General features: G+C 35.6%; 1 protein-coding gene across 2 annotated transcripts; it reads right to left on the bottom strand.

Moving 5' to 3' along the window:
- Positions 1 to 611: 611 nt before the first annotated feature.
- SVR3 (elongation factor family protein) lies at positions 612 to 26,817 on the bottom strand. Of its 2 annotated transcripts, XM_086423944.1 has the most exons (15): positions 26,167 to 26,817; positions 20,336 to 20,445; positions 18,724 to 18,927; positions 12,602 to 12,778; positions 12,318 to 12,470; positions 10,818 to 10,907; positions 10,240 to 10,374; positions 9,970 to 10,086; positions 3,318 to 3,469; positions 3,156 to 3,240; positions 2,797 to 2,891; positions 2,328 to 2,493; positions 2,050 to 2,245; positions 1,081 to 1,221; positions 612 to 961 (listed from the first exon to the last, which is right to left on the bottom strand). In XM_086423944.1, exons 1-14 carry the CDS (start codon positions 26,396 to 26,398, stop codon positions 1,088 to 1,090), a joined length of 2,046 nt encoding a protein of 681 aa, XP_086280070.1. In that variant the 5' UTR covers positions 26,399 to 26,817; the 3' UTR covers positions 612 to 961; positions 1,081 to 1,087. The 2 variants fall into 2 exon arrangements, with proteins under 2 accessions (XP_086280070.1, XP_086280069.1); XM_086423943.1 differs by having other exon boundaries at positions 612 to 1,221; positions 26,167 to 26,811.
- Positions 26,818 to 27,070: the final 253 nt, after the last annotated feature.

Genomic DNA, 27,070 nt, shown 5'->3' with positions numbered 1-27,070 from the left:
CCAACCCTCTTTATATGATATTTCATTAGATTAGAATCACATTTGAGTATCCCAAGCACGTTTGCATGAGTTGTTATTTTGTTGATAGAAAATGCCTTAATGGATAAACAAACGGCTATCTTTTTTCTTACATCCAAACACTTATCAAGGAAACCTGCTTTTTACCTCCATCAACATTTCGATCAAGAGAAAATCCAATAATATCTCGATGGAAACATTTCAAGTCAAACCGAAACATTCAATTTTTCAACTGTAACATTTGAAGATGGTACGGAACTCTAAACCATGACTAAAAAGTATCTTAAAATGTAGGCAGATGAGGGGATTTTAGTCATTATAAGTCTTTTTTCTTTGTATTATAGGAAAAAATAAAAAGGGCAATTCAGTAACTAGTAATTACTCAAGGAAATGTCCAATCCATCCATGAGGACTAGTAGGAGCATGATCCCAAGGCCAAGACCATTAGCTATTCCTCCAGATTGCTTTGGTGTGAATCTCAAGGACCATCAGCAGTTTCAACATTGGGTTTACACTCCATTAGTCTTAATGCTCCTTCATCACGAACACATATGTTAAAACAACCGATGATAATACGGGAGAACCATGAAAGATGTTTTAGAAGATCAGAAAAAAGACAATAATCTGTTAAAACCCAAAGTATACAATTTTACATCACCTGGAACCCAGATCAAAACTACATCTCCAATATAGAACAAGCACTGAAATGTACCTTTTCTTGCTAAAGGTACAATAAATGGTAGATGAGATTGGTCTTGTAGTTTCAATTCCGTTCTCTATGTAACAGTGATGATTCTGAATTATACAACATCTGCGTTCTATAAGAAGTTATATCCAACCACTCCATGAGGCAGCAACATTTATTCCCCTACCTATACGTTTCATAGGGTTCAATTCTAGCTTTTCGTATGAAAGATCCATCTCTGGTGCCATTTCAGAATCACTGAAATAGATCCCACAAACATTTGCATCAACTGAAGCACTAGAATTCAATTGCTGGATGGGACATAAACTGATATAAATTTGCAAGAAAGCTCAGTGGCTGATATGTGGTTGCTCTACCATGTGTTTACTTCATCTTCTTTGAGAGCTTTGGGTTTTTGCACATCCGTATACTTAAAGGAGTGACTTCCACAAGTTCATCTTCTTGAATGTATTCTATACAGTCATCTAGACTATAATCCAAAGGGGTATCAAGAACAACTGCATAAAAAAGAGAAGAAATTCAAGTAAATGAACAGAAGAGAACGCAGAATTGCTGCTTGTATAGATCAATTGTTGTTACTAATATATACAGATATGCATTTGGTGATTTGAGTTAACCTCAATGTTCATGCCAACCTACTTTAACTTAAATGCCTGTATATTGTCAAAACCTAATTAAATAGAGTGAGAAATCAAAAGGCAAACAACTCGAATAAAAAGTTGTTCAGATAAGAGTGTCACATGTGTCTTGACATATCCAACTTTTAGAAAATGGAGTGTCTTTGCTTCATGGACACACACACACCTTCACGTTGCCTATCAAAAACAAAACTAGGGTTGAAAAACCTGAATGTTGAGATCAAATCATGGTCCATTCAAAAATGGCAATGTTTTCAGATGAGTACGCATATTTCCGCCAAATAAGGAGGTGAAGGTGAAACCAAACAACATGATATTTTACTTTGATGTGTAAACAAAAACATGATTTCATATCCACTGATTGAATGGGGTGCTCCGTATAGGGTTGCCAATAGTTTAGTTTTCCCAGATAACATCCATAAATAGTAGAAACATCCAAATATGCAGAATACGCTTCAACTTCATTTGGAAAAATTTTAAAAATAAAAAATCATCATCTAGGATTTGACAATATCTTCCTAACTAAAACATGAAAAGTAAGAACTTTTACTGGATGCCGAAAGGCAAATGAGAACATAACATCTGATTTAAACTAATTTAACAATCACTTCATTAATGTAAACATATATGGTAACTAGTGAGAAATAATTCTCTAAAATTGAATAATATTTTAGAGTGAACACTCACCTGTTTGTTCCTTGTTGGAGCGTACATTTGTCGCGGCCTTCTTTTTGCACACATTCAGGGACAAGTCACCAGGACGCTGATATATGCCTACTATTTGACCTTTATACACTTCAAGGCCAGGGGAGATAAAAAGCTGACCTCTCTCCTGTGAACTACAAAGAGCATAGGATGTTGTAGTTCCACCTTCAAATGCAACCTGAAACAATTTTAAATTTGGATTAGATGAGAAAAATAAATATTTCAAGAGAGGAGACCAATCATGGGAGCTAAGAGTTCACCAGTGAACCCTGATCACGGGTGCTAATATCTCCAGCCCACGGTCCATAGCTATCGAATATTGTGTTAAGGATAGCCGTGCCTCTAGAAGCCGTTAATATTGCATTTCGTAATCCAAGAAGGCCACGAGTTGGTATCTTATATTTAACTAAAGATGTTCCCTCCGACCTAGTAGAACAATGGAGTTCAGCTTATAAGATCAATGGAACTACAAACAGGAAATTGTATATTATAGACAAATGATATGAGCCAGATAGAAAGAGCAAAAGATACAGATGCGCACCATCATAGTATAAAAAAATGCTAAATCAAATACATAATGATAAATATACAAGGTTTTCACAACAATCCCCGTGTTGATGAGGGAAAATTCTAGAAATGACATGGAGACTATAATCTTTCAATTATTTAAAGTATAAAATCAAAAAATCAAATGGTAATAGAAACACTAAAGCAAACAGTACTACGAACCCAAGCCCTTGCATATCAAACATTTGCCCACGCCTTTTTCCTAGAAGTTCAACCACAGGTCCCATGTATGCTTCTGGTACCTCAACAGTAGCAATCTGCAAGGAATGCACATAATGGTGACACTAAAATTTAGAAGTAACAGGATGTAAATCTTGGGAGTTGAACTGAGATCAAACTTCTGTCAACCGTATCATTTCCAGGGAAAATATAAAAAGCCTCCATTAGAACACACACACATACACACATGAGAAGGAATCTCAAAGAAAGTTAACACATAAATCAAGGATCAAGCAATCCTTATTTATGTCTCTTTTTAGCTACACAAGTGCGAATAACTCAAGTAAAAACAACCACCTCACCTCAAAAGGTTCGAGCAACTTGTCATTCACTTTTTTGTTGATAACCTTAGGAGGCCCCACCATGAACTCATATCCTTCCCTTCGCCTGGAAAGCATGGGGATTATATACTATACTTGCATATAAAGACCCTGATCAACAAAAGAGCTTAACCTTCAACTTACATGTTTTCTATCAGTATTGTAATATGTAAAGTACCCCTCCCACTAACAATGAATGTATCTGCAGTTTCACCATCTTCAACTTTCATAGCCAAATTTCTCTCAAGTTCACGATAGAGTCGATCTCTCAGGTTTCTACTTGTTACATATTTTCCCTGAAAAGAACATTGAAAAAAAATGTTATCTGCTACTGCCATGATCCAAATAAGGAATATGCTAACTCTACATGCAAATAAAGAATGTTGTTGCAACATGGTCAAGCAAACATGCTTACCAAATAGGTAGACGAGCTAGAATATATCCAGAATCATATGCTAAAAATATAAATTTACATGCAATCATAAATGTAGAACTATACAAATTACAAACCACAAGCAAGCATTTCCATGGATTCAGTAGAAAGCCAAAACAGTCTAAAGAAAGTAAAAGAGGAGAAATAAAAGAGAAGAAGAGGATTAGGGAGAGAGAGACAAACACAGTCCAAAGTGCAGGGGTTCAGCCTCTCCTCCTATATATTAAATAATAATCAAATAAAGTGTATGTGCGGCCCACATACATAACATAAGTTGAGCCCCATTACATAAGAAGCCCACCATGAACGCCCTAGGGGCTGATGCTGTCACACAAAACAAAAAACTCCTAACACTCCCCGTCAAGCTAGAGCATACATATCAAAGATGCCCAGCTTGGTACATAAAGAAGAAAAAGATGCACGAGATAAGGGCTTTGTGAGAAAATCAGTCAACTTCACATAGGGTTTGACAATCTATTTACTCATGAGTAGATCCTAAACAAAGTCACAATCAACTTCAATATGCTTGGTGCACTCATGAAAGACAAGGTTGCTAGCAATAAAAATGGCAGATTGGTTGTCACAATACATCTGCATAGGTAACGAAGCATCAACACCAATGTCGCAAAGACGAGAATCAACCTACAACATCTGAGAAGCAGTGTGAGCCATGGCACGATATTCAGCTTCAGCACTAGAACAAGCCACAACGTGTTGCTTTGTACTACATCAAGTAACAAGATTTCCACTCACAAAAGTGCAATAACCAGAGGTGGATCAACGATCAGAACGACTCATAACCCAATCAGCATCGGAGTATTCAAAAATAACTAAAGAAGAGGAAGGACGGTACAAGACCCTTTCCAGGAGCACGCTTTAGATAATGTAAAATATGACAGGAGCACCCTTTCAATGAGGTTGTCGAAAGGCATGTATAAATCGACTGACCACTCCCACAGCATAAGCAATGTCAAGGCGAGTAACTGTGAGATAAATGAGCTTACCAACCAAACACCTATATCTCTCAGTATCCTCAAAAACTTCCTCTCGTTCAACATCAAGCTTGACAGAAGGATCCATGGGAGTATCAACTGGACGAGATTACAGAATGCCCGTCATAATAAGTCCAACAAATACTTGCATTGGCATAAAGTGAGTCCATTCTTGGAAAATGCAACCTCGATCCCAAGGAAATAACGAAAAAAGCCCAAGTCTTTTATATGGAACTGAGTAATCAAATGATCCTTCAACTGAATAATACCAATAAAGTCACTACTAGTGACAATAATGTCATCCACATACACAGTAAGAACGATAGTGCCTGAAGTAGAATGACGAGTAAATACAGAATGATCAGAGGTGGAATGCTAAATCCCATATCGAAGCACCACAATGCTAAATTTGTCAAACCACGCATGTGAAGACTATTTCAATTCATACAACGCCTTCTCCAACCTACACACAAGATATCATTTCCCTTCAATTGCATAACCTGAGGGCTGATCCATATACACTTTCTCCTGTAAATCTCCATGAAGAAATGCATTTTTGATGTCTAGTTGGTAAAGTTGCCAGTTAGAACTTACTACAACAGCTAAAAGAATTCTAACAGAGTTGAAACGAGCAACAGGTGAAAAGGTCGCACAATAATCCACACCATAAGTCTAAGTATACCCTTTAGCCACCAATCGAGCCTTAAGGCGATCAACAGAACCATCAAGTTTATACTTTACAGTGTACATCGAATGACAATCAACAATGGTTTTTCCATAAGAAAGAGTAGTGAGCTCCCATGTCTAATTATGATAAAGGGCATACATCTTGTCGACCATAGCAAGTTTCCATCCAGAAAAAATTAAAGCCTGACGATAAGTACTAGGAACAAAAACAATGAGCAATGAGAATGCAAAGGAGCGAAAAGTTGATGGAAGACGATGGAAAGGGACAAAATTAGAGATAGGATGGTTAGTGCAAGAATGAATACCTTTCAGTAATAAAATAAGTAGCAAGGAGGATGTGGAAGGTCTTCAAAAGAGGCAAGAGGTGGAGGGTCCTCAAGAGAGTCAGGTGATGGTTCAACTGCAACTGGACCGTAAGATACAACTAAGCGATGTTGAAATCATTGATAAACCTGCAAACGAGGAAAAGAAACTGGAAGCGGAACATTAGGCAAAACTAACTCCCTTTGAAGAGAATGAACCAAATCAAAATTGAGCTGACGACCAAAAATGGAGAAGAAAAATGTCGACTCAAAAAAGATGACGTCAACACTAGTATAATATTGATGCCCTACAAGATCATAACAACGATAGTCCTTTTGGGTTCGAGAATAACCCAAGAAGACACTTAATAGCACGTGGAGACAACTTATCAATTATCATGACCAGTCTCAAGAATATGGACAAAGGACACACACCTAAAGACACGTGGAACAAGAGGAAAAGGCTTGGTCGTAGGATATAATAAAGAGAAAGGTGTCTGGCTACCCCAAACATGTGTAGGAACTTGATTAATGAGGTAACAAGCAGTAAGAACACCATCAGCCCAATAAGTTTTAGGAACTGACATATTAAACAATAAAATGCAAGTGACATCCAGAAGATGACGAAGTTTACGTTCAACGATGACATTCTATTGGGAAGTATGTGGACAGGTAGGCTGATGGATTATACCATGGTCTCTGCAAAAATTAGACATACAATTTTAGGTATATTCAAGGGCATTGTCAGAACGAAAAATTTTAACACCAAGTTCAAATTTAACAAATATCTCATTATAAAATGCTAAAAAGAAATTGGGTAATTTAGAACAGTCTTTCATTAAAAAAAGTCAAGACATTCTAGAGTAATCATCCATAAAAATGACAAAATCAGAAAAATCATAAATAATCTTTATTCTTGCAGGACCCCAAATGTCCGAATTGACTACATCAAAAGGACTCAACTGATGACTCTCTAGACTAGGAGGAAAACTACTACTGTGATGCTTGCCTAACTGACGAGCCTCACATTCTAATACTGAAATAAGACTCAATGTGGGAACTTGAAGCAACTTCTACAATGATGGGTGACACGAGCTATAATGCTACTGAATATGAGTAACGGCAGCACTCAAAACAAGAACTAGCTTACCACAGTCCAAAAAATACAACTCATTTCATTCATGCCCCGAACCAATCACCTTCTTCATCATGAGTTCTTGAAAAACACAAGAGGTGGGCAAAAAGATTACAAAACAATTTAATGATTTTGTTAACCAACTTACAAATAGAAAATTAGAAGGAAATTCATGAACAAATAAGCCAGAAGTGAGTGTCATGGAATTGGTAGGAAAAAGATCACAAATGCCAAGGAAAAGACGAGAGGAAACATCAGTTAAAATAATATGAGATCTAGATGAACGGAAATTAGAAAATATAGAGGAGATACCAGACATATGAGCACTAGCACCAGAGTCAATAACCCAGGAAGATGAAGGAGATCAAGCAACTACACAAGTAGAATTACCTGTATTGACCATAGTTGTTGTAGGAACAGATAAAGGAGGTAGACCTAACAACTTTTGAAGGAGCTGACTAAGTTGAGCAGCAAGATTGTCAGGAGACTCAAAACCAGTAATCAAGGATCTGGAAACAGATGGTTGAGTGATAGATGCGGATGATGTATCAACAGATGCATTGTGGGCATAGTCAGGACGTCCCCATTTGTCCCAATAATAATCATCAGTATGCCCTGTCTTACCACAATAGTTGCATTTCCAATTGGACCTATCAGTACCACCACCACGACCCCTAAGGGTTCCACCATGATTACAACTACGACTACCACCACGAGTACCGCCGAGTCCACAACGGGAAGTTCCACGAGTACCATCACTAAGCAAATGACTCCTTAAGAGAAGGAGTTGAATGAGTAAGTGAGGCCGTCTAAAGACGTGAATATGCATTTGCTGCAATGGAAAGTAGTTCACCAGGATCTGATCCTTGAAGACATTGTACTCCGAGTTAAGACTGGATAGTAACAATAGAACTTGAAACTCTTCCCGCAGCGTCTTTGAACTTCCAAATCAGTGCTCAAAGATTGATAAAGTAATAATTCTTCCACATACCTTTCAAATGGCTATAATGTTCATTCAAGGGTTTATCACTCTGTTTGGTAATAAATATGCATTCAAACAACTCAAACACCCTAGTCACATTACTCTCTTGAGAGTACATCTCTACAAGAGAGCTCCAAATCTTCTTTGTAACTAAAGGAGTTGGACATTGGAAGCCATAAATGGTTTCATGCTTAACCAAAGCCAAGTCATAACCAATAAATTTTCACTCCAATCTTCATAATTCTTTGAATCCTCTAGAGGAGCATCTTCCACAAGGTACTTTGTTTTCTTCTTGGGTCGTAGGAACACCTTTATAGCATGGGACCAAGAATGGTAATTATTTCCATTCAACCTTACCGACGTAATTTGCTTAGCCGAATCATCACTTGAAAAAATAAGCTCATCCATTAGAGCAACCACGAAGAAGAGCAAACACACAACGAGGAAGGCAACAACCGGTATAAAAGACAGCTATGAGAGAGGTGGCAAGGGTAGGAGGCGCCAAAACTCAGTCACAACTAACCACAAGCACACAACCACACCCTAGATACACATCTAGGGTTTATCTTGCACCACCACAATGAACCGAAGTTCTTTTCACTAAAAAACTGCATAAAAGAAGGGTTCAACTTCAGAAATAAGGTTTTAAAACCAAAGAAAGGTTGGGAGAGAAGAAAAAAACTTCACTCTAATACCAAGTAAAAAACCAAAACAGTCTAGAGAAAGTAGAAGAAGAGAACTAAGGGAGAAGAAGAAGATTAGGGAGAGAGAGAGAGAGAGCTGAACACAGTCCAAAGTGCAAGGGTTCTGCCTCTCCTATATATTAAATAATAATCAAATAAAGTGTATGTGGGGCCCACATACATAACATAAGGTGGGGCCCATTACATAAGAAGCCCACCAAGAAAGCCCTAGGGGCTGCTGCTGTCGCACAAAACAAAAACAGCTCTAGGAGCTGCTGTAGCACAAAACAGGAAACTCCTCACAGATTCAAATGGAGGTGATATGCTAAATAATATGAATTTACGTGCAAGCATAAACAGCAATACCGAAAATAGTTGTACGTGTTTATCATATATATAAGAAACAAGGGCTTAGATCCATAGCTCAGTTGGTTTGAACCATTGCAAAGTAACTTTGAGGTCGTGGATACAAGTCCAGCTTACCCTTCAAATTATATATATAAAAGAAATGAGAAAGATATATGAAAAGGAAAGAGGAAAAAAAGTATAATTCAATGCTTCAAGAATTTTAAGTCCCAAGACTCAACAATAACCGTAATCATGACACAAGTAGCTAATTAATCTATACTTTCGGAGCTAATTTCTCCAGGATAAGACATACCAAAATGGTCATGCCATAAACCTCTTCAAAGATATCAGAAAGCATTCACTCGAAGGCCACACCAAACTCCATCCACAGAATCAGGTAAGGATGCCCTCAGTCGGAAAGAGAAATTGATGGAGCTTAGACAACAAATTAAGCACTCATCATCTCCACCTTTCCACCTCAGCTCACAGCTCAGATGGAAACAGCATGGCCTTGTAACACACAAAAGAACAAAGAGTTCAGAAACGCTACTGTGGAAAGCACTTCCTTTATAGATGTGAGGAATCTATCCATCCTCTCATGAAGCAAGTAAAACAGAGAAGCATAGGGCTATTCATTTTATTTCCCAAAACTCTGTGAATGACTGACTTTTTCAATCTTTTCGACATTGGATCCGTTCAAGTTAGAAATATTGAGAAATAGAACCATCTTATTTGATTCATTCTCAGTAGCCATGAGATGATCATCTTAGGGTGATCCCTTTGTCGACGGATGCTCCTATTACACTCGTAGTCTCTGAAGGATGAGAACCAACTATGTAGCATTTACATTGAGAATTCAACAAGAAACATCTAGAGACAAACACTTGCAGAAGTAGTACTTGACTTGCAAACATTCACCTTTAGTGAATTTATTAGATCAATCTCACGTAAGATCCCTAGTTATGGTCATGTTATCATCATAAATGACCCTAAAAGAGCATAAATCTCTATGTTTATGTTAGAGCATTCTTTGGAAATAACATGTTGCATCAACCCGGGTGTAGTGATAGGTGGGCTAGGCCGTGTACTAGAAGCAATGGGCTGCAATAAAAGATATGCTTTGACATAAATTATAGCTCTAAGAGTTAAAAGGCTAAACAGGAAATATCGTGTCATCCCAATATGGGATGAATGGTAGAGGATGATGATGACTGCTTGTTGATCTAAACAATACCTCACGACCAACAAAAGGTGAAGTGTTGATGGAGAAAGCCATTTTCACCGTTGGCTCTTCCACCTTAATGGCAGGCAATGGTGTTCCAAAATTTTTATCGGCAATTGTCTCCCCAATCTGTAAAAAAGGATACATATAGTGATTTAGAATATCCCAAGCGGAAAAAATAAATAAATAAATAAAATAGAATCCTATGAATTGAATCCCTGCCAAGTTGGTGCAAAGTTTAAAATACTGTTGAATTGATGTGAAAAATATAAATAAGCTTACCAGAATATCACTAATACCACTGACAGCACAAATATCACCAGCTTCCACAGTCTCCACAGGAACCCGTCCAAAATTTTCATACACAAAAAGCTCGCTAATTTTAGCATATCTACATGCATCTTCTGATGTGCAAACCTACAAAATTTCAAATTACAGTAGCAAGAATGCCATGAATTGATTTGTTCCTTTTACCGTAGAAGACATCCCAACCATGAACAGAAAATATTACTTGAAAACGATATTGTACCCACAACTAAGAAAGAGAATAGAAGCAGCAAAATAAATAACACAAAATGATATGTCCATGAATCAGAAGACATACCAAGCAGTTGATAAAACCCAGACAATAGAAACAAAGTCCTTAAAAAAAATTAAAGGAAACTAAAGAAAGAATCTACAAAAATCTAAACTGGATTCTAAGAATTTACACAGATCATTAAAGAAACACTATCTTTGACATGTCTGTGACAAGTGTGTCAGTTAAACAACTAAAACAAATTAACTATTATATGAGACTAAAAATAAATATAATAAACATAAAGCTTTCCCAGATCAAAGTACATGACAATCATACTCACCTTCACATCCATTCCTCTTTGCAACTTCCCAGCATGCAAGCGTCCAATAGCTATTCGTCCTTTATGCTCTTCAAATTCAATATTTGTTGCCTAAAATAAGGTAAAAATCATTACCTACCACATATGTAGTATGTAAATTATTCAGAGAGAAGCCATATAGAAAAAATCCACAGGTAAAGACAATAGTAAAAAAGAGCTTATATTTTTATCTACATGGTCATTGACTTTAATTCCATAGCATGCAACAAAATCCTAACTACATTATTTTGAACGTATAAGTGCTTTACTATTTTAATTACCTCTTCTAATGAGTTGTAATGTGGACATAGGAGCAGATTTCTTGTTATATATGTCAGTAGTCCTATGCAACCTAGCATTACTGTTTCTCTCTATTATCCCCTCCTTCCCCGTTCTTCTTGCTCCTCAAACCATTAAAAGTGATACTGGACCTAGCAGTTAATCTGCTGATTGGGCTTTAGTCAACAATATCAAATTATCAAGGAGTCTGGAAATTATCATAGTCATGGAAAGAATAAATTTAGTCCAAGACTTGCTAATGTGCCATGATTGACACTTTAGTCCACAAAAGGGTTACCAATGTTATAATGCAAGTAATTGAAACTGTTTATCTGCTCTCATGAGGAGGGGAAAGGAAATGAATTTTGGACTTGATTGTCTTGTCTTATCGAGGATAATCTTTATTTCTCTATGTCAAGAGTTCCTTCTCCTTTCTCCATTTTCTTTTCTCTTTTCGGTTGGACAATAGTGATGGAAAAATGAATAAATAAATAAATAATAATAATAATGTTTTGCCTAATTTCCTCTTGTTGCTGACTCCATTCGATACCCTCTTAAGTCGGAAAATGTAATTACTTACAAAAGTGGGATGCTTAAAGAAGGTACAAACCACTGAGCTTTCACCTCATCCAGCAAACATCATCTCCTATTCAAGCTGTTGTATCTTGATTTCCCCATTTCCTTTTCCCCTTTTTTTGTTCCTACCGATCGTATTCATTGCATGAGGAGAATTGTACATCCCACCTCAATATACACTTTGACCTATTAAAATTTCTCTCTTTCTGACAGTTGTTTTCTTTCACCATATATTTCTAGAAATCTTTAGGAAACTGACAACGGCCAGTGGACAAAATACATAAGTACAACAAAGAGAAAAGGGTTGGGATCCGTACTCATTAAAGTGAACTCGTATGTTCACACACAATCCCAACCATGTAAATACTAAATCCAACTATTGGGATTTATCTTCGAGATCTGTTGCTATATTCTCAGGGTACTTTTTTTATCCTGACCCTTGGATTTCACTTGTACACGATCAAGATTGTGAGTGAACATATGAGTTCCCTTTCCATGAGTCTACCAATTCTGACCCAAGAAAAAATTACACACATGCATGCTCAAAACAATACTACAGAGATTTGCATCTGAAGATTAACCATATACGAGTGATACTAAATATTGTTGAAATAAAGAACCACTAACAAGCATCTGCAATGCACCATCTTTATGAATACGTGGTCCCGGTATGCATCTCACAATAGCCTCAAAAAGTGGTCCAAGATCATCAGCCAGATTTTCTGGAGAGAGTCCAGCCTTTCCCTTGATACCACTTGCATATATTACTTGGAAATCACACTGCATATAATATGAACATAGCTTGGATATTAAACTCAAAATTGTACTTACTAGAACATAAATTCTTATAATGCTTCACTATATTTCCATAAAGACCCCAAAAATATTGACAATATCTTATAAATGTGTACCTGTTCATCAGTTGCATTTAATTCGATAAAAAGTTCAAAAGTGGAATTGACCACAAATTCTGGACGAGCTGAAGGTCTATCAATCTTATTCACAACCACGACAACAGCATGACCAAATTCTAGAGCTTTCTTTAAAACAAATCTTGTTTGCGGCATTGGACCCTCTACAGAATCAACCTACAAAAAAAATATGCAGCAACTGCTTGTCAGTAAAATAAATCATTAATACATATATATACTAGGTGGCAAGTGCAAATGCACATATATCAAAATGGCTTATTTGTAATTTAAAATATTGACAAAAGGGGTTTTGTAGATTAGATAGTAATAAAGGCTATTTTTGTAATTTTTGAAAGTAAGCAACGTGATGCTAAGGTCGTGCATTGCAATTTTCTGAGTTTTTTACTAAAACGACCCTAATTATATTAAATTAAAATATAAAAGTGCAGGCATTTATGACCACTCAAATTTTGGTTCAAACCACTTCTACTCCGCCTTCTCTCAATGTAATAATAAAGATATATATAGATAGAGAGAGAGAGAGAGAGAGAGAGAGAGAGAGAGAAAGAGATCATTTCTTCTTTTATTGTCTGATTATATGCAATAGCCAATGTCTTTTCTCCTTTTAGATTCCACCAATATATTGCATAATGAGGTACATGCCAAGAGTTCCCATTACACCTTCAAAAGAATGCTAATGCATATGATTGTACTCCTAGAAGAGATTGGAGGATCAACTATCCTGATTCCTAACTATAATCAAAATTAGTTATCTGTGTTTTTGGGAAATCGATAATAAATAGGGGACCCATTATAAAATAAAGAACTGCAAAAAATCTATAATGCACACCCTAGAATTTATTTCCAAATAAGAAGTCCATTACTGAAGACTAAACTAATTTAAAGAATCAAAAGGATTATAAAGGATCACTATCCACAATAACTTTTATAAGCATGCAAAAGTAGAATATTAATATTTGATACAAAAACTACAGAAATATTTGTTACCGTTGTAAGTAGATATGATGTGCATCCTATGGAAGTTACAAGCATCCCCGGTGGATGATAAAATAAAGGATAATAAATTAGGAAGTTATGATCACGGGCAACAAACCATTGACAACACCTGTGGGGAGTTCTTTTGTGCAAGTTGAAGGCTCTCAATAATATGACAAAGTTGAAAGGACATGGATCTCATTAATTTTGAAGAAGTGCACTTAAGAAAAGGACATGGGCCTACTAATAAAATATATTTCAATTGAAGATTTATATAATACCCGTAATAACTTGATTTATCATTACTAGTTTTGACCATTATTACTATCACTAAGGCGGGAAAAAGTAAGGAAATTATTTGAAGTTCCCCATGTAATATTTCCTTCTCTCATGTATCAAAATTAATTTAGTGTTTACTTCTATAAGTTAGAATGTATTCATGATAATATCTAAAATAGTTCCATTACTTGAGCAACACCATGCATCATACATACTCCACCCCCAAATAGCAGCAGTAGTAGTAGTAGTAGTTAGGGTTTAAAATCTCATTTCAAGGCAATATTTTGATTGGGAGAAAATCCGAAATTATCTCAACAGAAACATTCTGAAAAATTACCAAATCATTCAATGTTTCATTTCAATATTGGTTGAAACATTATGAAAGGTTCAATTTTTTTTCTTAACCCTTATTGTTTCTAAAATAACCAGCTCAGGAACCATTAATTAAATAGAAAATTCTTTGTAGATACACATTTTCGGATCCATCTCCTTCATTTCAAATTGAATCTCATTCTGCCTAGCATATAATCAAGAAAATCCTAGTTAACATGGTTGTAAGCCTTCTTCATATCAATCTTGCAGACAATCCTTGAAATTCATGGGTGCATCCTAAAAGCAATACCCTCATTGACTATAAGAATTGTGTCCAAGATTCATAACAGATTAGAAGGCAAGATAAGTAAATATCTCTAAAATCATGTAGGAAAAAAAAAAGAAAAATAAATAATAAACATATGATCCTTGGGAGAAGATATATTGTCCAAAAAAGTATGGAAGGTCGAAATAAGCAATCTTAAAAATTATGAAAATATTGGTTTATTGGGGAAGTGGTCTGGAGATAAGGAGAGGATAAGAGTCTGTGAAAGAGGTTCCGATGAGCAAATATGGGTCCAATCATGGTGGATGGGACAGCAATGAGGTTAGTCTTTATTTGACCTAATTGGGTGTTGAGGCATTGTAAATGTGAGACTTGAGTTTAGAAGGCATGTCCATTCCACGGTTGGTAGGGATGATCGAATTCTCTTCCATCACCATGCACATTCGCACCCTAAAAAGGTCTTCTTCCCAGGATCCCATCCATGTATGCTTCATCTGATAAATGGGATGCTTGGTTTGAATCTTAGAATGAACTTAAATGATTGGGAAATGGGAGACAGTCTTTAGTCTTATAGCTTTAATCAACAAGTCTTTTCTCTCTCCAACTAAGAGGCGTAAGAGTTTGGCATCTATAGAAGAAGGTATATTTTCAGTTGTAATCAACCATTCATCCCGCATTGGCTCAATGGTTTAGAGTTATTTTTTTCTTGTGGTCTCATCTACCCTAAAAGGCGGTTTTCTTTGTCAAGGCAATCTACGTGAAGAAAATGTTGACAACAATAACTTAGGGGGCCATTTAGTAACAATTCTAGTAATAGATAATGACGTCGATAATCAATTATCGACTCTATAATTTATTATGAGGTATGTTAATTGCATTTGGTAATTATTTGTATAATCAATAATTTAAAAATAAAATTAAAAAAATAGATTATTTCAAAAAGAAAAAAAAAAGTTCATATAAACAAAAACGATTTTTCATTGAAGACTCTCTCTCTCTTTCTCTCTTTGATGTGAAACGCAAATCAAGCCAACAGTAACGGCTTCTAATAGAAATTTGTAATTATCTAGGTTGCAGTTTGTTTGGGTCTAAAGTTCTTTTTTATCCAGTTTTATTTTATTGGGATTAGTTTTAGATTGGATTATTTTATTTGAGATGTTTTTTAATTATTTTAAAAGTTGTATATGAGTTTATGTACTATTCATATCATTTTTCGTTAGGCCTTATTTTGAGGGGTCAAAATTTGTCATATTGGGTCAATTTTGTGTCATTTGAAAGGTTATTCAGTTACCTATCTAACGAGCCCAAGATTTTGCAATTTCGATGAGTTTTGAGAAAGTTATGGCCAAAATACCAATGGAATATCAGTTTAGCACAGGATTGACTTCTCAAGGTCAAAAGTGTCATTGTTTAAGTCATATTAGGATTAGAGCTTTAGGCCTAAAATGAGAGAGCCTATATATGGCATTGTAACCGATGGGACATCAGTTTTACATGGGATTGGCTTCTCAATGTCAAAAGTGTCATTGTCTAAATCATATTAGAATTAAGATTTTAAGTCTAACATGAGGGAGCCTATTTATATGGCATTGTAAGTGGGTTTAACAATTTTGATGAAACAAAATAAATTTTACAGCTAGCTTACAGAGATTTTTCCAGTGATTGGATGATGGTGTGAGACCACTCTTGGCCAAGGTATTATCTATATTCTTCTTCCACAAATCTTATGTCTTTCCTATCTTTTTTATGTTTTCTTGATTTTCAAGAAATCTTGAAATTTTGATTCTTGAACCATCAAGAATCCTTTAACCCCCATAAAAAATAAAACATCAAATCATTCTTAAACTATAAACACCTATACCATTAACTTCTTCCCCAAATCTACCCTATAATCTATTACCTAACCCCAACCAAATACCCTAAACTTTCCCCAAACCCTAATTGCAAAATTTTGCATTTTATATTTTAACATATAGCCTTTTGAGATTTTGAAAACTTTTTTTCTTAAAAAGAAACCTTTCAAATTGGCACAAAAATTGACCCAATACGACACGTCTTGAACCTTCAAAATAAGGACTAACAAAAAATGATGTGAATATATATAATTTCTAAAATAATTAAAAGACATCTAAAATAGAAAGGGATACAAAATAATTTTAGACCCAAACAAGCTGCAACCTAAATAATTACAAAAAGTGTTGTTGGCTTGTGTGTGTGTGTGTGTGTGTGTGTGTATGTGTGATGTCTCCAAAATGCTGAAGATGAGTAGGCCAGTGTTGCATTTGATGTCAAGGATTAGTTTAGCTTTAATTGCTTGCAAAATATGCTTCAAAAAAAAAACAAAACAAAACTTGCTATTACAATGGGTTTTGGCATAACCAATTCTGAAAAACATAGTCAATTCTACATAATGGTTACCAAACGGCCCCTCAATTTCTCACAAAGAGATTACTGTCAACTTTTGAATCATATGCAAGAAAAGTAGAAGTCTGTGAATTATTTCAACCTTCATTTTCCAGCAAAAAGTGTATGGTGTTTGTTCTTAAGCTCTTCCATGTATGTTGGATCATGTCCACAAAGGTGGGGGATGCTTTTAGCAACCCAAGGTATTATGCATTTTCCAATCATGGGAGGATTATTTGATCCATGCTTCCCATTGAGATCTATCAAGGGATATGGAAAGAAAGAAACATGACTTTTGAAGGAAATGATTCATTTGAATTGTCATTCTTGTTTGTTTTTTAAGAAGTATAAATTGTATTGTAAAGAAAAAAAGCAAATTGCAGAGGAGGTTGGATTAAAGAAAAGAAAACAGAGGGGAAAAAAGACCAATAAGAAGCTAGCTAAACATCAAGAGTCACTTGATCCCATCTGAACACAAAATCATCAAAGAACGAGCTTTAAATACTTTCGACCAAAAGGGGGAAAAAAGAGCCTTCACTCTAACAATGACTTCATGAGATGATTGTTCCTTTTCCTCGGAAGTCCTCATTTTTCTTTCTTTCCATAGCCCCCAAAAAACTGCTAAACTGATCACATTCCTTGTCTTTGTTCCTTGGGTTGGTCATCTCAACCCCCCTTCTTTCTTGCTAATAAAATTATCTTTATCTATTAAAAGATAAGGACGAGCACTACCAACTTTGGAATGAGGATAAGACAGATCAAGGAAGCATCCATTCGATGCCAAAAATCAGTAGATGTTGATTTTTAGACCAAAGCTTTGCTTTCCCGTTAGTCTTTGGTCATTAAAGGAGTGTAAAGGCTTATGTTTTGATGACTTTGTACTTAGGGGAGAGTGTTGTTAAACACTCTACTTAACATATGTGTGGCCTTTGGAGGGACAGCTTGTCCGTCTAGGTTATATCTCTTGCTGGGATCCATCCCCTCTACCCAAGATAGTATTATTTACCAACCAGAAAATCCATATATCAAAAAGCTGTTCAAGAGCTTAATAATTTAAAATATAAATTGAATTATAAAGGAAAGATTATCAAACAACCATAGTTGTGTCTATTGATGAAAAATAAAAAGAATTGTTGTTAGTGGTTAACAATTTCATGAAGTAGTGTATGGTGGGTGGAACACCGTAGACATCGTTTAGAGATCACTTCTAGACTATGAGACCCAGATACTGCAAGTATACAGGACCTATATGGTATGGATATGACCAAGGTTTAAAATCATGATTCAAGGCAATGTTTCGGTGGAGGAAAACCGAAATGATCATGACAGAAACATTTCAGAACATTGAATGTTTCGGGATCGATGGTTTGTTCTGATTTGATCAATGCTGAAATATTCCACAAAAACTTTCTGAAACGGCTCAAAATTTTGAACCTTAAATATATGACATTTGAAGTAATTGGAAATAAAGCTTCTAAATAAAAGTAAAGGATGGCACATCAAATAAGCCAGGATTTGTCTTTGACAGGTAGACGAGCATATCCGTGTAGATGTGTCAACACAGCAAAAATTAAATAAAAACCTAAAACTGTAGTGGTGGAGTTGCCTAGGATTTTGTACTATAGTCTGGACAGCCTATCATTGATCCGACTCTTTAGCTAAATATGGTGTTCGCAAGCAACCATTATACATAAGGAGTTCTCTTCCCTAGTTCATTTCATTTTATTCGCTGAAATCTATTATTGCATCAAAACAGTAACATAAGCTATCAGAGGAATGGAACTGACATGTTTGTATAAAAACCATATATAACCACTACTTAAGAGAGAGAATGCAAGTTTAGTACCACTAAGAGAACACCTTCCACCATGTTGAGGACACGTTCCACTTCACCACCAAAGTCAGAGTGGCCTGGAGTATCAATTATGTTGATCTTTGTATCCTTATAGGAGATCGATGTGTTTTTGCTAAGTATGGTAATTCCCCTCTCGCGTTCTAGATCATTTGAATCCATTATCCTTTCCTGTACAAATTGGTTGTCACGGAAAACCTGCACAAGAGGGAAATGATCAGCACTCAACAGTACTAAATCATGCTTGAAACTAAAGAGTGGTCATTATGTTGTACAAGAAGTCTGGATTCTTGGAAAATATTGCACTAATATGGTGTTTCATGCTTCTTGAAGGTGTTCGAGACCGATTAAGAGAAACAAACATTCAAGCAACCTGTTCTCGATTGGGACTTCAAATTAAGCCTGTATATCCACAACGATTGGAGGGTGACCTTCTATGTTTCACTAAACCATAAATAATTAACGAAAGAATTAGAAAAAGAAATAAAGATATAGTAAATGCAATTATAACTTGTTAGATTGTGTATTCTTGGGTATTTTTAATTATTGTTATCTATCATACAACATCTGTTAATTCTGAAACTGATTGTTTCAATTACCAAGAAGTCAAGTTCAAAAGGAAATATTGCTAAGTTTAAAAAGGAAAAAAAAAAACTGTATGTAAAAAAAATGTGTAAAAAGAACCATCTGTAACACCAAATGGACTTGTGAGTTAGCAGTCAAAATGTGCTAATGAAAGAAAATGACACATGACTGTATCATATCACATCAATTACTTATTTAGGCCTCAAAGTAGATTTCATCAGTTTCTCTGGAACAAAGATAAGAGGATATTTTGGTCTAGACTTTTCGATGGTCCTTGGGATTCATGTTATCCTGAGTAACATCCAACCATCTTTAGTAACTAGTAAGGAAGGATGGCATCATTTCCAACCTTCAGAGCATATTAATTCTCCTCAATTAAAATATAGATGAGAAAACTAATAATAATTTTTTTTTTTTTTAAAAGCACACTTCAACATTTTCTTAATATAGGTTTAAGTGTGAACTGAAGACAGGGTTTTGATCTCAGATAGAAGTATAAAACCCTTTTCAAGGATAGGATACAGCTTTAAAAAAAGGGTAGGATGACAAACACAGGGGACAAGTATTCATGGGTAGTAAATCTGAGGCAGACTTCTGGATGTGCTGCATCACCAGTATGTACAAATCCAAACACACAGGTTTAAGTAAAAAAGACACAACAGAGTTTCAAAAAAGGAATCATGAAATCTTTGATTAAAAGAGATCAAGTTATATTATATCACTAAATTAAATTGGTTGAACAACAACATGGATGTTTGTAACCAGCCCCATGTCTTGTCCATATTGACACATGTATTAGTGTCAGACATGTTGACGTGGCTAAAAACCGTAGAATGCTCTGTCGTTGTTACACATAGGGAATCCTCACACGGGTTTTCTCTTACTTCCCCTTTTGTTTCTTAAAATAACTTCGTGTACACACACATGCAAATGCCCCGAGAATTTTTTTTTTTTGATCGATAAAGATAAATTTATTAAATGCCCCGAGAATAATCAAGGCATAAGATTCTTCTGATGCTACCTTTGCTTGTTTCAACATTGCATCAACCAAAGTTGTTTTTCCATGGTCTACATGAGCAACGATTGCTATATTCCTCACATCTCTTCTCGCCACCAAGTGACTCTTTTTTTCTACAGCAGCATAAAAGTGTAGAAATTAAACTCTTGTAAAAATCTTCCAAAATACCAAATGCATCAGTTTTTTATTTGAAAAGTGCATGCATACAGAAGATCATGAGTTGAATAAAGCAACCATCAACAAAGTTACACGGACAATCTTGTGTGAACAAGAGATAAGAAACAAAAATTGATTTTCAAGTTCAAACTATACAGCATACATTGAATGAACAGAATACTGCAAAAAGAGTCCATGATCTAGGCATATTGACAAATTTAGGGGTGCAACTTGGTCCGGTTCAAACTGCGAACCGAACCGAACCAAACCGATAGCTTTGGGGTGGTTTGGTTCGGTTTGGAACAAGTTGCGGTTCAGTTCCGGGTTACAAAAATGGAGAACCGATCAATTTGGTTCGGTTCTCGGATCAAGCTTGTATAGAACCAAACCAAACCGAGAACCGAATCCTATGCAATAAATATATATAATAATTATTAAGAATTATTTTAAGAGTTAGTACATAGATTAGTGATCTTTTATGGATAAACTAATGACTTTTTATGGATAGATTTGTGATTTATTATATGAAATTTTATATTTATTTTTTCATTAAAAAATATTACTTATAATTTATAAAATATTTGTAATCCGTGGAACCGAACCAAACCAAACTAACTTTAATTTGGTTTGAGTTGGTTTGGTTCCAATGGAATTTGGTTCGGCTCTGATTCTTATTTAGTAGAACCGATCTATGTCGGTTTGGTTCCAATTTGACCTCAAACCGAACCGAACCAAGTTGCACTCCTAGACAAATTATTCCAGCACAATTAAAGAAAATGAAACAACTATCGTTATGAGAAATGAACGATCAACATGCAAAGACCGTAAAGTTATTCCAAGAGAGAGTTAAACTACACAACATAGGCCAATGTTTTTAGCTAACCTACGAGTGATCGCTCTGCTTTAGCTACTTTTGGAGATCGTGGCGGTCGTGGTCACAGAGGTAGTCGTGGGGATGTGGTGGTGGTCGTGGAGGTGGAGGTGGTAGTAGAGATTCAAGAGGAATTCATAGAGGTCGTGGAACCTAAAAGTATACCCATTGTAGTAAGAATGGGTACACTATTAACTTTTGTTGGGATCTTCATAGGAGACCAGGCGTCCCTTAAACATCATTATCTTCAGCTAAGGATGTTGTGCAACCTACTATTTCATCTAATCAGAGTATTGAAAAGGAATTCATTGTCTTTTCTCAAGAGGAGTATGACAAGCTAGTACCCAACTCATCAGTTACTGCTACTTTAGCCCAAACAGGTAGGGTATCCACTTGTTTATTCTATAAGCCCTTGGATCATTGATTCTGATGCATCAGATCATATGACAGGTAATTCTCACCTGTTATCATCTCTTTCTCCATCTTCCAGTCAAAACTTTAAATTAGTTGATAGGTCATTTTTAAAAGTTGTTGGGTTAGGAACTTCACAACCCAATCCTAGTCTTTCTTTGTCATCGGTATTTTATGTTCCTAAATTTCCATTTAATCTTCTTAATGTGAGTCAACTTACAAAGAAATTGGATTGTTCGGTGACATTTTTCCCTTCTCACTGTGTGTTTCAGGATATAGAGACGAAAATGATTGGTGGCAGGTGTGAAGTAAATGGTTTGTATCTTCTCGACAATGTTTCAATTCCAATAGCTCTTCACTCATCTTCTAGCACCTTTCAGGAGCATTGTCGGCTTGGTCATCCTTTTTCTCGTCTTTTTCTCGTCTAATACGGAGTCTAGTAACTGGTTTAAATAAAGACTTCAAACTTAATTGTGAAGCATATCAGTTTAACAAACACCATCAAGTGTCTTTTCCACTTAGTATGAGTCGTAGAGAGTCCAGTCATTTTCGTTTAGTGCATTTTGATGTATGGGGTCCTTCCCCACTACTTCTTATTTTTGTTATTTCTGTGGATGACTATTCAAGGATGGCTTGGTTATTTTTAATGAAGGATCATTCTGAGTTTTTTAATATATTTCAGCAGTTTCAGTTTTTTAATATATTTCAACAATTTCATATGCAAATTCAAACCCAATTTGGTACTTCTTTATGCATTTTACGTTCTTATAATGCAAAAGAAATTTTTTTTGTCGTTATACTACTTATTTGCAGTCTCACGGTATCATTCATCAATCATCTTTTGTTCATACCTCTCAATGGCTGAACGTAAAAACTATCACTTTCTTAAGGTTGCTCATGCCTTAGTGTTTCAAATTTCCCAAATATTATTGGAGTGGAGCTATGCTTACTGCTTGTCATCTACCATATGCCTACTATAGTCCTTGGTAGCACTTCTCCACATCAAATCTTATTTCATGATCGTCCTATTTTTTATCTTTCTCCTCGTGTTTTTGTGTCTGTTTTGTTCATCATTTGGGTTTTGGTCGTGACAAGTTAAATTTCAAGAATTTAAAATGTGTGATTCTTGGGTACTCTCTTACCTAAAAGGGCTACCTATGTTCTAGTCTTACATTACGTAAGCACTTTATTTGTGCTGATGTTACATTTTTCGAGCCTACACCATACTACTGGGTCATTTGTTGATGCTTCATTAGAGAGTTCCTTTACCTATTCATGTTTCTATTTCTGAACCTAGTCCTGCTCCACAACTTCGAGTATATCACAGGAGGACTACTACTACACCGCCAGCACCAACTTCTTTGTCATCTGAATCCATCTCTGCCTCCTGTACCAGTAGCTCCTTCCGATCAAGTATTAGATGTTGCTTCATCTTCTAGTGAATTACCTATCATTATTCTCAAAGGTACCCATTTTTGTGTTACTAGGCATCCTATCTCTAAATTTGTTTCTTATGCTTCAATGTCTTGTTTTATCTCCACTATCTCTTTTGTTTCTATTCCTAAGAATCTTTAGGATGCATTATCTCACCCGAGATAAAAAACAGCTATGGTTGATGAAATGGATGTTCTACACCATAATGATACTTGGTTTCTAGTTTCTCTTCCTCCTCAGAAGCATGTTATTGGTTGTAGGTGGGTTTACGTTGTTAAATTTCATCCTGATGGCACAATTGATAGATTGAAAGTTCGGTTTGTTACTAAGGGATACACACAAACTTATGGAGTTGACTATGCTGAGACTTTCTCTTCAGTTGCGAAAATTACTTCGGCTCGAGTGTTGATTGCATTAGTTGTTATGTCTGACTGGCCCTTATATCAGTTAGGTATTAAAAATGCCTTCCTACATCGTGATTTACATGAGGAAGTGTATATAGAGTAACCACTTGGGTTCGTTGCTCTAAGGGAGACTGGAAATGTGTGTAAGCTTCGGAAAGCACTCTATGGTTTGAAGTAATCTCCATGAGCATGGTTTGGTAAGTTCGGAAAGCACTCTAATGGAACTCTCCTTTTTCCAAGACTCCCATTCCTTATGTAAGTTGTCCTTAACTCTTAGTCCCACTTGACTCAGTTTCTTTTATAATTTTTTTGAGTGCATTTCTTTTTAACAAATCTTCCAAAGATGTTTTACCCCATATTTATTTTCTGATAGGCTTCCCAATCCTCTGACCTCACGTACTTATTCAAACATTTCCTCAAGGTTCGGGGTATTACGGATGGGTTTTCACCGACCTAACACTATTACACTCAAGAGTATAAATTATCATAAAAATCTACCACTTCCTCCCAAATAAGTTCTAAGAAATCCTCAATTTCTTCATTCTTGTCAAGTAAGAAAATTTCTTCCAAAAGCTCTTTCTTTTTAATATCCACTTTGTCGAATTTATCTTTGTTGCAAAACAAGAGCTTTTCCTTGAGAGCTTTGAGCTTGCATTGAGAATAATACAATGTTCTTCCCTTCAAGAGAGAAAGGGGAGAGAGACCTGCTATTCTTTAATTTATCTATGAAATTGGAATGTTGCAACCACATATTTTCAAATGGAAATGATGGGCCAATTGAAAAACTCTTCAACATAAAGAGTAATGGAACATGATTTGATGTTACTCTCAAAAGAGCTACTTGAGAAAAAGATGAAAAATGCTCTTCTTATTTGGAATGTTTAGTAAAGCAAGCTCAATTAAAAATGTTAATCCCTTTTTATCTATATCTTTGATGGATCTTGACTTAAAGGCATGATTATTTATAAATAGAGGGAAGTACCACAAGTCATCATAAGCTACATAGATACCCATTTGCTTTTGGAAAGAATTGGTGAAGATACTTGCTCCCACACACATTCCAAGCCTAACCAGGTCTATGTGATCAACACCATCATTAATTGATGGAACATGCAAGTCTGGAGAATTAGATGATCGTCCTGAGCGGGCCTTTTATTTGGTGGGCAACATCGATAAAGCTACCGCGAAGGCTATGAACTTAGAAGTGGAGAGCAACTTGAAGAAATGACCTTAAATCTTTGTGTACTGACTCCTAATCGAATTGTTTGGGATTCAGAAGTGAAAGAAATCATTTTATCTACTAATAGTGGCCAAATCGGTGTATTAACAAATCACGCCCCTATTGAAACGGTTGTGGTATGTAAAGCTCAAAATATTCAGTGGTCTTAGCATGGTAAGTGATCTTATTGATTTTCAATGGCAGATAGCTTATTGATTCCCTCTCCTTTTCCTCTTGTAAATTTAATATAAGACCTAGGTGGCCAGGGCTACATACTTTAGTAATAGAACAGAAACCTATAGCAAACATGACTTTCATATATTATAGGTTTTGGTTGTAGACACATTGATACTAGATCCAAAACCAACCAATTGACATCCCTAGACAAACTGTTCTTCTTTACCATAAACATACTCCAAAGCCTTATCCCAAAGCTTTGGGGTCACATATACAAATCTTGTTTCTCCATTCAATCATGTTCAAAGCCATGTCTTTTGTTCTTGAAAATGTGCTCATATCCGCTTTCACTATCTCAATCCACATTCTTTTGGGTCTTCCTCTCACTCTTTAAAACTTTCAACTTGCATATTCTTTCCAATCGGGGCTATAATCAACCTTCATAGAAGGTGTCCAACCCATCTTAATGGATTATTCTCTTAGTTTATCACCTATTGGAGCTACTCATTCATTTACTCAAACGCATTCATTTCTTATTTTATCTTTCCTAGGCCTTCCATCCATCTCAGCATCCTCGTCTCCCCCCTACACTCAATCTATCATCATGACGTCTCTTGACCACCCCACCATTCAACCATGATTTTAAATCTCGTTCGAGACCGAGATGATTCATACCGTCCATGAACGTGGTGGATAGACTTGGCGTCTCACATCTGCAGAATCTCAAGAGATAAATGAGTTGACTCGGACGATATTTTGAAGATCTTGTCCAAGTCGGTAAAACTTGTCCGAGTCAACCAAGATTTTGCATATTTTAATAAAAATAATTAAGTTTTTTTAGAATTTAAACCTTTATTATCTATATAAAATATAATTTTATAATAAAACATCTTCTAATCTACCTTATATTATTAAAAAATTACAATTATCTTTATATGTTTAAATATAAATAATTAATTTTAAACCGGACGAGGCGTCTAACTGAGATTTAAAACCATGTATTCAGTCCAACAAAACCAATAATAACATCAAAACTACAATTTCGCAACTGACTATTTTCCAACAAAGCTACAATATATTAAGCAGCAAAACTAACCAAAATCGAGAAAACAAAACAAAGAAAGGAGCATGTTTTAGTAGTTAGAGAGGAATTGAGATTTACCAGTAGTGATTTCTGTTTCCGAAGAAACAGAACATTTGATAAGAGACCGATTCGAAAACCTCAAACGACGGCTGAAATTCGAGGTTCTTTTAGTAGTTAGAGATGAAGAGGAGTGGGGGGCGAGGATTTGCTTTGGGAGAAGAAGCGAAGAGGTTGTCCTCTTAGGGTTAGGGTTAGGGTTAGTGTTTATGGGTAGACGGTACTTGAGAGGGGTGTGGAAAGAAATCGCCATTTGCAATTGCTGAAAAGCAAGCAAATGAGGATTTAGCAAATGAGGCTGTTATTGAAACAGGAAGACAAGAGAAGAGAGTATTTATATGTTCCGTTTGTTATCTTTCCTAGAGCCGAGTATGGTTGTATGGCTCTGTGCAGTCTGCTCTCCATGTATGTAATTAGGACACGTGTTAACAAGTTTTTCATTTCAAAGATTCGCATATTTATATTTAGTATCAAATGAATTTTGATGAATATAAAGCCAACGTACGGCTGTGATGGGGGAGATGTGCAATATTTGTTGGACTGGTATCCATTTCATTTAACAATTTTTCAAAATGACTAGAAAATTATCATTCATGTGTAGTTTTTCAAAAAGGTCCATTGACTCAAGAAATATGACTCAAAAACAAACACAAGATCTTTAATTATTTAAAAACAACATCCAACAATTGAGATCTTATAGGGATCATATCCCAATGTAGTTTATCTCGAGGATAATTGTAAAAATCGTTGGATTTTGTCTTTACACAACCAGGATCTTATGTTATTTCTTAAATCATATTTCTTGAGTCGACGAAACCTGACTCTTTTCAAAATGACTTCAAAAACTATAATTCAAGCATAATTTTTCAAGTTGACAAGAAATTTTATGCCCCCAATTCCAACACAAATCTCAATGATTCTTTTT

This window comes from Akebia trifoliata, chromosome 14 (genome assembly GCF_017979445.1).
Source record: "Akebia trifoliata isolate Shusen 1 chromosome 14, ASM1797944v1, whole genome shotgun sequence".
NCBI classification, from domain to species: domain Eukaryota; kingdom Viridiplantae; phylum Streptophyta; class Magnoliopsida; order Ranunculales; family Lardizabalaceae; genus Akebia; species Akebia trifoliata.
The sequence above is the reverse complement of the archived record's forward strand: the minus strand, read 5'-3'. Positions and strand labels throughout refer to the sequence as shown.

Coding starts and splice junctions, on each gene's coding strand:
- SVR3 (XM_086423944.1), bottom strand. CDS start 26,398: ATGGCGATTTCTTTCCACACCCCTCTCAAGTACCGTCTACCCATAAAC. Junction 18,928..20,335: donor CAATGTTGAAACAAGCAAAG/GTAGCATCAGAA, acceptor CCTCTTGTGCAG/GTTTTCCGTGACAACCAATT. Junction 2,494..2,796: donor TTTGATATGCAAGGGCTTGG/GTTCGTAGTACT, acceptor TTGTTCTACTAG/GTCGGAGGGAACATCTTTAG.